General features: G+C 45.7%; 1 protein-coding gene across 5 annotated transcripts; it reads left to right on the top strand.

Annotated features, from left to right (window-relative positions):
- Positions 1 to 94: 94 nt before the first annotated feature.
- Positions 95 to 4,227, top strand: LOC125510004. Of its 5 annotated transcripts, none has more exons than XR_007284436.1 (4): positions 95 to 793; positions 1,400 to 1,575; positions 2,407 to 2,668; positions 3,913 to 4,227. XR_007284436.1 is itself a non-coding variant. In XM_048675088.1 (4 exons), exons 1-3 carry the CDS (start codon positions 440 to 442, stop codon positions 2,629 to 2,631), a joined length of 735 nt encoding a protein of 244 aa, XP_048531045.1. In that variant the 5' UTR covers positions 96 to 439; the 3' UTR covers positions 2,632 to 2,668; positions 3,887 to 4,227. The 5 variants fall into 5 exon arrangements, 4 of the variants coding, with proteins under 4 accessions (XP_048531045.1, XP_048531046.1, XP_048531044.1 ...); XM_048675088.1 differs by having other exon boundaries at positions 96 to 793; positions 1,400 to 1,555; positions 3,887 to 4,227; XM_048675089.1 differs by having other exon boundaries at positions 96 to 793; positions 1,400 to 1,555; positions 3,926 to 4,227.
- The last annotated feature ends 8,515 nt before the right edge of the window (positions 4,228 to 12,742 follow it).

The raw sequence follows: 12,742 nt of genomic DNA on the forward strand, positions 1-12,742 counted from the left end.
TCTGAGCCGTCCGCCTCCTACTGATCCAGCGTCTCTCCCTTTCTCCCTCGACCCCCTCCTTCCCGAGAAACCCTAGGTCAAGCGTTGCCGTCTCCATCTCCCCGATCCAGACCCCTCCCCCGCCGCCCCTCTCCTCGATCCAGATACCTCCTCCTCCGATGCCCTCCCCTCCGCTCCATCCTCCCCCTCATCGACCGCGCGCACGTCCCACACATCGACCGCACCCTCCCACCCACACATCGCCGCCGCCACCCACCATCCCGCCTGACCTCGCCGGCGCCACCCCCCGCCTCGTCTGACCTCGTCGCCGTTCGCCGCTCCCGGTCTCTTCCCCCCCACACCCGCCGCCCCCTCCCTCTCCTCCTCCCATCAGAAGAGAAGAGGGATCTCGCGCGGATCACACCACGGCGTCGATCTGGACTTCCGTCTGCACGAGGGGATGCGTGGAGCAGGAGGGGTGGCTATGGTGCTCGCATCGGGCTCCGGCAGCGGCGCCGGGGGGAGCGACTTCTTCGTTATGGTGATAGGCTCCGACTTTGCGGTGGACGCTGGCGCGGCGCTCCTCGCCTCCCCTGTCGACCGCAAGGAGTTGCACAACTGCGTCCACGACCTCGGCGACGACTTCTCCGACCTCGAGGAGCTCCAGGTGGTCCGCGTGCAGGGCGTGGACAGATCCGACCGGCCCGTCGTCCGTGTCGTCGGCAAGTTCTTCCCCGGTGCGCCAAACCCCCTCCCGTTGCTTTCCGTCCTATCCTCATCCTGGGATTTATCGGGTGGTGGTTGGGGATTGCTGGTGCGCGTCATTCCATGAATTCTTTGCTGTTAGCTCATAGCTGCATTCCTTGAGTTGGTATGAAGTGGAAAATGCATGCTATACTTAGGATTTTAGCATATCTATGTCTCAGCAATTAGCTAATTCTACTTTGTTGGAGATGCACCTTTCATGATTGTTCATCTGGATAGTAATCTGCTTTGTCTGTGGCTTCTTTGCTAGTGGTACCATGCCCTATTGGTCTAGTTTCAGGTTTCATGACAGATTCATTTTGTACTACTTATTTCTCATAATCAGTTGGCAACATACCATTTTGTAAGGAAGCTAGCACAACAGTTTGTATGTTACTTCTTTGCTGGTACTGGATGATTCCTTTCCATGTCATATTGGTCTGACTTCCCGTTGGATAACCAACTCACTCTCCTGCCGTGCTCGCTGCTGCTATTTAGATTGAGAGAGAGGGGTGCTGATTAGTGTAGTTTGTGATTGAGAGAATGATTGCTGCTGCTATTTGTGCTTACTGATTGATTATACACTGATTGACATGCTGCTATTTCTACTTGTTGATGTTATTGTTGCCATCCGACGCATATTGTTGTGATCCATAGCTTACTGCCTTGCCTGCAGGTGTCGTGCTGGCGACCGGGTTCGGAGCACTTGGATCGAAGGTGGCTGAGCACTGGTACGAGGTCTACAAGGTGGACAAGCAGGGGGCCAACCTCTGGTTCATCTACTTGTGGGAGGACAAGGTGTCTTCTGGCTCTGAATGTTAGGATGGTCAATGTAATAGTCCAGTCTATAGTGTAAGGTTTTGGATTGGAAACTCAGTGTGAAGTTTGGCTCTTAGGCTTGCTTTTGCTGCCATTTTTTTATTGATGAATGCATTACCTTTTCCTGATTGATCCAAAATGTCATCTTATCTCTAGCGCAATGGGAGTTAAAATGTTTGTTCAGACAATATAGTTTATGTTATGATAATCATTGTATTGTTTGTACTATGGAATTTTCATTCTGTAATGGGACTGAAGTTTAGCTCTTTGGCTTGCTTTTTCTGTGCCCTAGAGACGAATACAGCGGCCCTAGAATAATACCTGCCGCTTTATTAGCACTTCCAAGTAAGCGCCGCTCTCACTGTTGCCATCTACAAGTTGATGAGTGTATAGCAGCATCATGTGTAATTAGGAGTAGGACATGGTCCTCTTGCTTGTGCTACACAAGGATTTGTACTGCATTGCTGCTGAAACTGCTGAAACATGATGCTGCGATTGCCATTTTTTTGTCTTAATGCCCATCTGTTGTTATTTGCTTGGGGTGTTTTTCATTAAAATACAAATAGTGGTTGTTCTGAAATTCAAGCTATTGAAGAATGATGATAAAATACTTTTTTAAACAGTGGGCTGTGGCTTAGTGTAATTGATGTACTAGTGCACTGCTTGGCGTAAAATTATAGCAGTACACTTAGATATGCAATGAAATGCTTCTAGTATCTTACACATGTATATTTGACATGAATGTGTATTGCTTGGCTTAAAGTTGCAGCAACCATGTTTTCTGAATAACTATAGTTGCTTTCAAAATCTGCAATTTATTGGTGATGTTACCTTATTATTTGCTCTCTTTAATTGTTTTTGTAGGTCCATGACATCTCGCTGAACCACTACACCTGGCTTGCTCGCCGGCGCGCGCGCGTGTGCTTCGATGCGCGGCGCTTCGTCGAGCTGGCCGGACCGCGGCAATCCCCGGAGCTGGAGCGGGAGGAGGCAACGAGATGCTGTTGCTGCGGTTGCGTCCTCGGAGGCAGCAGCTGCCCCTCGCCGACCTTACCAACCTTCGGCGTCTGCCATGAGCTCCGCACATGACCCCTTCTACATCATCCGGGAGGAGATCCAGGGCTTGGTAATCCCCCCATCCCCATCCGCCCTTCCTCCCCTGCGCCCCTTTCTCTTCCTCTAGTTGCAAATTTTCATATGATGCAACTGTTTATTTGGCTGCGCTGTGTCTTACTGCCAGCTGAAAACTGCTTCTGTATTTTCTACTCCAGTACTATGGCTGAGGCAGTCACCAGCTTGGTAGGTAGTACTAGCTGCAAAAAATTTATAGGCTTAGTTGCTGTATTGGTTCTGTTGTTGTATGGGGATATATGCATAGATATGTAACATGTGGGTTCCAAGCATGCTTCCGAGAAAAACTAAAATTATATATCCAATTTAAAAGTTGTACATCTGCCGTTCTTGTGGAATGCAAGTTATTTAGGTACTAAGAGTGTGCAGGGCAGGTCATCAAGTGCACGGCTGCTAGTTTGCTTACTAGCTCTGTTCTATTGGGATATGTATATGTATGTGTGGATTTTAAGCATGGTTCCTATAGATGTGATAAGTGCATACCATTGCAACTCCTCTTTGTCTGGTATTATAAGGCCATTTGATTGAATGCCTGAAGTCAATGTGCTTCTAAGTCTCATGTAGTTTCAGAAACAGATGCATTTATCCATTTCTTTGTCTGCTCTTGTGAGCTCTTCCCATTAGGAAACTTGGCTAGCTGCCCATATCATTTGATGAACTATACTATTATCCACTGCTTTTAATCAGCTGATGATGCATATTCAGTTTGGCTGATTTTGTTACATACATACATACATGGCTTTGTTTTGGTCTGGCAACTCAACTGTGATGCCATTGCTGCTGCTCTGTAGAACTTCTGTATGTTTAGAGCATGCATCCTAATTGTCAATCTCGAGAATGCACTTATGTATGTTTTTGATGTCAAACACTTATGCATGACTAATTGTTAAGTTGATACAATTTCTTTAGTAGACAAGCTTGGAAACTTAGACTACAGACTGTTAAATTGCTACTGATTTAGACTACAGAATTTTTAATCTTAGACTACTGGTTTATCTATGTCTCATATAATGGATTTGACCTGTACCATGCATTAGACATGTGTTGATACAATCATATAGCTTATCTGATCAAACAATCTGTTCATGTTATCTTTACCTGCTGCTCTTATACCTTACCAAGACAAAAATAATTCTAACTAGTAGTTTTTTGTTCAGATTCTATATTTATTACTGCTGACATATTGTCATGATTTACTTTTTGTATTGAATAGATCTTTCTGATATTCACATGTTTTAGCGATCAACCATAGCTCTTTCATCAAAGGTGCATGGTGTAACCGAGGACAAGCACTTCATGTCCAACCAAGGTGCATGGTGCTTGCAATTGACGAACAGGAGGTCTATGAAATTTAAAGTTCAAAGCCGGATAGCCCTACTTAGCAAAGAGTCGTCTCTTTTGTTTGACTGTAATAGACTGTAAATATTGTTATATTGTAATAGTAGGCATATTTGGGTTGTAATAGACTATGTACAGATTGTTGTAGACTTAGTTAGTGTTATTTGATGAACTACATTTGTACTGTTCTGTTTGAAATATTGATTATGTATGTGATTTGAAAATGTGTGGAATGGAAACCTGACTTGTGGGACCCACTTATGAGAATAATCTGAGCAATTTTGAATTTTCTGTCAAGTGGGCCTAATGTGTGAGAAGATGACAAATGGGACCAGCCCCAAAATATAATGGCCCAAACAATGTTAAAAGGCCCCGGCCCAGAAATAATTAAAATGCTGAAATGGGCTTGGCCTATGTAACTGGCAGGAAAAAAATACATTTAAAAGGCTGAATTGTTGGGCTAGGCCCATGTAGAAAATCGAATTGGACCGGGCTGATTCTTGTGGCACATCAGATTGCCACGTCGGATGCTTATGTGGCCTGGGGAGGCTGCTAGTGACCAAAACAAAACAATAGGCATATTTTGGTCGTAAACGTCTATGACCTTCTCATAGAGAAGGTCGTTAATTTCAGTTTATGACCGCCAGCTTTTGACCTTCTGTTTTTGGTCACAAAAAGGTCGCAAATGAAAAACAATGACCTTTCAGTGACCAATAGTCAAGGTCACAAGTTGACATATTTCTTGTAGTGGATTCTGATCTCTCTTCTATTCAGGTTAAAATGAATTACTAACTCTAACTCTAGGTTCTCGTAACTACTTCTTCCCGGAGGGCCCCTTATCACAGATGATCGCCTCCTGCACCGGAAGATTACGAAGATACTCCACGATGTTCTCTCAAGACTTTGTGCTATCACTTTTGCACTTCCCTTCCATCGATAAACCCCTATGGATAATAACATACACTTTCCATTCATACAATCATTCCCCGTTGATTTTGTTATTACAAGATACCCCGAAATTCTCTCTATTGTTCCGAGAATACTTTGTGCATACTGCCTTACAGTTCTTTGCCACGAGATTACCCCTACGGATAATTCCTTGCACTTATCGAATATCCGCTCATCCCCAATTGATTCATGTATTTCACATAAGACTTCGAAATACCATTCGACCTTTCGAAAATCCTCAACAGCCTATTGCTCTTGAAATTCTTGCTTTCTTGCATTAGGATTAATCCCATAAGTCTGGTAATCTTATTGTCATCCTTTGTCATTATCATTTTGAGTCCATTGATTCAATGTGTTGCGAATGCACGCAATCCTCAATCGGACCCTAGAACTCATCCTTCCGCCTCAAACGTCATTTTTAACATGAGCTGGATCTCGCCCAATCAAATTGCCATCAATTGTACCTGACGGTGTCCTGGACTAGGGGGTACTCATCACATCGTCTCCCGATCAGTTGGATTGGGCCGAGGACCCCCATGGCTGCATACTCATGGGCCAGTTCGGACAGTTGCCGCATACAAGGAAGATTCCACAAGACTTGGCGATCAAGACAAGGACTCCACCCCACCGGTGTATTCGGCTAGGACTCTTGTTATCCTAGGCCTCTGGTGCATTATATAAACCGAGGCCAGGCTAGTCGATAGATTATATACAACAATCATACCATAGGCTAGCTTTTAGGGTTTAGCCTCTCCGATCTCGTGGTAGATCAACTCTTGTAATACTCATATCATCAATATCAATCAAGCAGGACATAGGGTTTTACCTCCATCAAGAGGGCCCGAACCTGGGTAAAACATCGTGTCCCCTGCCTCCTGTTACCATCCGCCTTAGACGCATAGTTCGGGACCCCCTACCCGAGATCCGCCGGTTTTAACACCGACATTGGTGCTTTCATTGAGAGTTCCGCTGTGTGATCGACAAAAGGATCGATGACTCGCCTGCAGATCAACTGCAACTTCGGCATCTTCGTCACCAGTTCGACTGGTCACCTTGGTTCGACCAAGAACTGCGCCCCGTGTTCGGACAAGGGCCTTCATCAAACATCAACTCCGATCTCTATCAAGATCACGGAGGAATCATCCATGGAGCTCGGGGGCTCAACGTCAACATTGCCCTCAAGCGACCGTGCTGTTTTTCTGGACAGCGAACTCGTATCTGTCGCCACCATCTCCTCGAGTATCGCTTTGACGATCGCTTTGGTGGAATTGTGCAGAATTGAGTCTACAACAACCCTGGAAAATTTCGTCGAGTTCCGATGGAGGAATCTCTGGCAATCCACAATATACCGGAGCCCTGTCAAATCTGGACGGGAATCTGGATGAGTTTAGGGCGTGGTGTCCAACTTCTAGCTCGGACGTCCTTTGAAGATCCAACCGTTGATCGGCTGCAGAATTCCTATATCTACCGTCTCTCAAAATTTCATCTCGATCCGACCGTCCAAACTCCGGGAACCTTCTGATTAGTGCATCACTTTTCGGATCTGTTTTCTGCGTGAAAACGAATCCGACCCGAGTTCGTCTTTTTTATGAACGGGATTTCGGACATCCCTTTTGAAGGAAGTTTTGTATGGGGTATTGTGTTTTGTTCCCGATCACATCCCACTAACTTTAAGATCTTTTGAACATGATCTTCAACATCATGCTGGTGTCAAACCAGTCCGGCAATATTACTCCACAGCTGCCGACCTGCGCTAGACACGTCGTCACTTTGTTGAGCCGAGCTCAACTTCTTCGGATCATCATCTCGGCAAGCCGAACAAGAGTACGACATCGCGAAGGATAAATCATCACCAACATCGCCGCCCCACGGATTACACGAAGCGGGCATACCGGCATCGCCGCACGGTCGCTTCATCAAGCCGGCATCGACCACGTCACGACCTGCATCGACAGGGCCGCACTATTGCTTCTTCAAACTGGTGTCCATCACACCGACCTACTTCGACTCATCGGCTGACATCGAGGCTTCGACATCTCGGCTGGACCGGGGGCTTCGCCATCTCTTCATCAACCTACTCCGGACACTTCGGCGTCACTAGCCGACCAGCTCCGTCACGTTAGCTGGGCCGAGGGCTTTGCCTTGGCGAGCCAACCTTTGCCAGCATTGCCATGCCGTCGTTTTATCGCCCATCAGGCAATGGGTGTGCGGAGCGAGTCCCAATTTTGGGAATCACCTTCCTTCAGATTGCTACAACAAATAAACCAGGTGCTATTAATCCCAGTATTTTTTGCTTGTTTGGGTTCATTTTTCCCAAGGAATTATTACTCTGGTTTGTCCATCATATGTACACAGGTCTATCAAATGATGGCCGCATTAACGACAGTCGCATGGTGGTTCGGTCAGTTTCTGTACATAGTCCGGCGAACGCCGCATTCGGAGCTCGGACCGACCTGCGAATTCAGGCTTTGCCACGCCTTTACCGCATCACGCCGACGCCCTGCATCGACATTGACTTCGGTGCCAGGCCATATTTATTTTATTACTCACTTTGCATAAATTATTTATTATGCAACGATTTTTTTAATTATCATTATTACTATTATCTCCGGTTTGTACTATTTTTTGTGCACAGGAAAATGATCCGGGGACTTCGGTGTCACTCTGCCGGTCCGCATTGACCGTGCTATGTCACCACTTCGGCGTGTCGATCTCTCCGCTCCGTCACCTCGGGACCGGCTTGGGGGATGGAACCTTGCCCCGCATCAAGCTCGGACCACGTCATCAATACCGAACACATTAACCAGCTAAGTCGCTTTCATGCTCAAAGCTTTAATTTCTAACCTGTGTTCGGTTCAACCAAGCATTATACTTTTTTGGAAAAAAGTTGCTTGTAAATTTTTTTCCTTGTCCAAACTTTGTTTGTGACACATAAATTCAAATACCCAATTCATTTGGGGGCTTCCTTCATGAAGCTTTTCCCCTTGCATATGATTATAATTGTACGGCTTCGTTCCTTGTTCGTGTATTACGCCACAATATGCACCATATTGACTTAAGCGATTTGCAAGCTGCGTTGCCTCGCTCCTGTGTTTACCCCTACGTTCCCGATTGTTCGGCTAGGGAGTAAAGGGAGCACCTCTGCGATTGTCACGATCGGGTCATCCGAGCCGGACCTCAGACTGGGTGAAGCCGAAAGCTAGCGCTCTTATAGTTTTCAATGATGGTCGACACACAATCGAACTCATGAGTACAAAAAATCTATTGCACAAGTCTCATAATAACAATGAGCACCGAAGAAAGGTATCGGTGGGGGTACTATTTTCTTCGAAGATGCTTCTTACACTTCGCAGTAATATAGCATAAGTTCCCTGAGCGCGCTTTGTCTGTTACAACCTTATGGCCTGATTGCCTGGTTATTGGAAACACCGTCGATATTCTCAACAGATGGAGTACATAACACTTTTCGGTCCTTGACCGAAGAGGGAGAAGCCGACGGTCGGTTAAGACGCGTTTAAAGTTTGGTTGAACATAGATATGATATAAGTACTTCGGTACATGCAATCATTCTTTTACCCAAGTCACTTGTGGGCTCTTAAATTTATATGAGCCGTTTTACGATAAGTGTTCTTCTTCTTAGTCGTTGCAAAGTTTTTATTATTATTATTATTATTATTATTATTATTATTATTATTATTATCTATCACTCCTTTTTTCGACACGAGCGTGTGGTCACTAGCCGGGGAGCCTAATTTCTCTCTCAAAGCTGCTAGAGTTTAGTTTGCTAAACTGGCCTAATGAGAAGTACTCCGCCCTCGGGATAGGAGGTTGAAGCCGTAGTCTGACCCGCTTGAAGTCTTGAGATAGGAGGTATCATGTTAAAGCACGACAGAAGCACTTCTTTTGCTAAGGCCAATTTGCGGATTGGCACCGAACACTTGATCTTGTTCGGACGTCAAGTTTTTACTGACTTTTTTGGTTTTCCAAGCTTTTGGCATTTTAAAACTATTTGTGTGTTTTCAGCACAAGCCTTGCAGTGCAACGCCGGACACCTTTAGAGATTCGGCAAAAACATTCGCGGATATTGCTATATATGCATCGGTTCGAATTGTGTCTTCGGTCAATAGTTGGGTTGCCCGGCTCCTGCGCTTGCCTCCTACGTTCCGCTTTGTTCGGCTAGGCGTGCAAAGGGAGAACCACTGCGATTGTGCTTCCAGCTCACATGGTTAAGCACCTCAGTGGAGAAAGCCGAAAACTGACTGTCACAATAAGCGTAAACTGGTCAGCAATCCGATGACTGTGTTAAATAACGGGCCATTCATAACAATGGCCGAAGTGTTTACAGCTCGACCTCGACTGTCGCCGAACACTACCGGGGGCTATTAACTGGCCTCTCAAACTAAATCCTCGATACTTTGCTCTTACATCAGAGCTGAGGTTTCATGATCATGCTTAGCATGACAACCCAAAGAAAGGAACCGATAGCGGGACTATTTTCTTTGGAAGACATTTGTTATGTTAAACAGTAATATAACATATCTCTCTGCGTACCTTTGTTTATAAAACCGCATGGCCAGATTGCCTTGTTTGTCGTAAACCTTTGCCCTCATAAAGGCTTTATAAAGTAGGACAAACACTCCTCGGCTACTGGCCAAGGAGGTGGAAGCCGATGGTCGGTCAACAAAGTTTTGTACAATGCGGATCCGAGCATTAATGACGTAAAGTACTTAGATGCATAGAGTCATTACACATAATTTGTGATTTTACTATGGATATCGATTCTTAATTCGGCCACCCTTGCCCGCATTAAGGCTCGGGGGCTACTGGGCTTCGGGCTTATTATTTACAAATATTAAAGGGGCACATCGATCCCCTGATCTGGTGTTGCCACCCGACCAGTGTCTTGGGGGCTACTGCATTGCCTGTTCAATGCAGAAAATTTTAAGTGCAATACAGTTGCCGAGGAGATTTTGATCCACAGGTTGGTCGGCCGCACCCAACCTGAGTCTCGAGGACTAAGCACGCCGCTTTTTGTGTCCCGAAGTATTCTGCTGAGCTAGGACTTGATCCTCAGGCCGATTTTGCAAATCAACCTGAGTCTCAGCGGCTACTGGGATCAGCGGTCTTACATCATCCTTCAGGTGCATCTCCGGTTTTAGACCGATACACACCTTGAGGGCTACTGGCCATATATTTCGGCAGAGAATAAATTGCAATAATAAAAAATACTAACAAAAAATCGGCCCACTGTTGGGGTGGTGCACCACCTCAGAAGCAGACCGGCATAAAGCTCGGGCGCTAGTGGCTGGCTCCATAGAGGGCATTTCCGGCATTAATCTCGGCTAAACTCCTTCAACTTTTTTGAACCAAGGTGATATGACACCTCGGATATAGTCCGGCGTTGGAGCTGGGACACTGTCCGGCGTTGGAGCACGGATATAGTCCGACGTTGGAGCTCGGATACGGTCCGGCGTTGGAGCTCAGATACATTCCAGCGTTGGAGCTTGGAAGCGGTCCGGCATTGGTGCTCGGCCGCAAAAGATACCTTGAATGCAGTCCGGCGTTAGAGCTCAGACGCAAGAGGACACTGCCTCCCGGGAACAACTTCAAACCCAAGGTGTGGCATAGAAATAACCAGGCATTGGTAAAGGCCGGAAACTTAAAGGGGCTCCTCGGATACCCGACGTGTAAACTCGCCGAATGCATTTCGGTGATCCTCAAGATCGAAGATGAGAAGATTTGTTGAACCAGTTTTCAAGACCGTCAACTGAAGATGAAGAACAGTTCGGAAGAATCAAGGAGCGTCCCTAACTTGAAGACCGGTTCAGGGGGCTACTGACGGAGTCCTGGACTAGGGGGTACTCATCACATTGTCTCGCGATCAGTTGGATTAGGCCGAGGACCCCCATGGCCGCATACTCATGGGCCAGTTCGGACAGTTGCCACATACAAGGAAGATTCCACAAGACTTGGCGATCAAGACAAGGACTCCACCCCACCAGCGTATTCGGCTAGGACTCTTGTTATCCTAGGCCTCTGGTGCATTATATAAACCGAGGCCAGGCTAGTCGATAGATTATATACAACAATCATACCATAGGCTAGCTTTTAGGGTTTAGCCTCTCCGATCTCATGGTAGATCAACTCTTGTAATACTCATATCATCAATATCAATCAAGCAGGACGCAGGGTTTTACCTCCATCAAGAGGGCCCGAACCTGGGTAAAACATCGTGTCCCCTGCCTCCTGTTACCATCCGCCTTAGACGCACAGTTCGGGACCCCCTACCCGAGATCCGCCGGTTTTGACACTGACAGTACCCCTAAGCCTGGTCAGCTTATCCATCCTTAATCAGAGTGTTTGCTTCTGATCCCTTGATTTGGAAATCTTAATTCTTTTGCAATTGAGCTTTGAGTTAGTTAGTTGTTTCTATAATCTGACCTTCTTGCATTCTTTCTTCCTCTGGTTGAGTACCGATGCTCACATCAGATCCCTTGTGGACCACCAGACCCTTTGTCGGATTTTATCCGACCGTGTCCTTCATATTGAATAACCGTGTGAGCCTTTCCATGGGTATATAATGCCTTTGGTAAATTGTATCCTCTGCTTTGTGAACCATGCTCTACTTTCGAGCTTGTATTATTTACTCCGAAGTTTGTGGTATATGTTCGTAATATGCCCTGATGTGTTGAACCTATGCCTTCCCTAATCCGTGTGAACCCGAAAGATTTCACGGGTCATACTTATCTGGTATTGCACCAGGTAAAAATTTCAACAACTAATGTTATTTTCGAAATATGAGAGGTGAATGAAAGGTTATACGTTGAACAAGTGGGATTCGACCTTGAACCCTGTGTTCATGCCCATGGAACCGATGTATACCTTATCACGGAAGCTTCTATTAAAATAATTATCCGCTTGTTATAAGTTCATCTTGTATCCGTGGACGTGGTTCCGACCATGTTTCTCCTTGATTCCATTTCTCGTGCAAGTTTGAGCCCTTGTCTTCTACAGAGCATTACCCTAGTCCAACCTCTACTTTGATCTGTCGTCGAGTATTACCCCCCTGGTATCTCGAGATTATCATGGAACCGCATAACTTCTTATGAGTTCTTCATCAAGAGCTGCATTCTCATTGATTCCAATTTTTCACGGGCTCTGAGTTATTAAACACTCAAAGACACCAATAACTGACTCAAGTCCGCACCGTGATTAATCAGCACTTGGTAACCTTCATTACTTACGAGTTTGAACTCGATCACGTCATTCCTAGCCTGCTTGACTATATCCTTGTCATGCCGATTTTAACTGTGCTACCTGGTCCTTCTTCCCGGAGCAAAAATTTCAATGGAGAGCTAATCTTACGTCGATCTTCCTTGTCATATCAATTGTCCTTGAACAACAAGCTTGATTTCAAGTTTGTGTCGTACCTATGGTTTCAAGAACTTTTCGCTTCATCATTCTGTTGACTTGATGTCATCGCCGATCGGTTACATCTTCTTGAAACCTCTCGACAAATGTGTCGTGATCATGATCAACATTTCGAGGTCTTCCAGGATATCGATTGAATTCATGATGAGAAATACCATCCTTGCCCCTTGATAATTTGGATTATCATCGACAACATTATCACATTCCCTCCAACACAAAACTTGTTCTTGTTTTGTGTTGTACCTTGAGTTCCTTGCTATCCAACTTATGTTATGTTCTACCGTGGAGTATTACCATATTTGATGTCAAGAATGTTGTGAGCATTGCTCCACCTCTTGAGAATTCTTGGTAT

This window comes from Triticum urartu, chromosome 5 (genome assembly GCF_003073215.2).
Source record: "Triticum urartu cultivar G1812 chromosome 5, Tu2.1, whole genome shotgun sequence".
Classification (NCBI taxonomy): domain Eukaryota; kingdom Viridiplantae; phylum Streptophyta; class Magnoliopsida; order Poales; family Poaceae; genus Triticum; species Triticum urartu.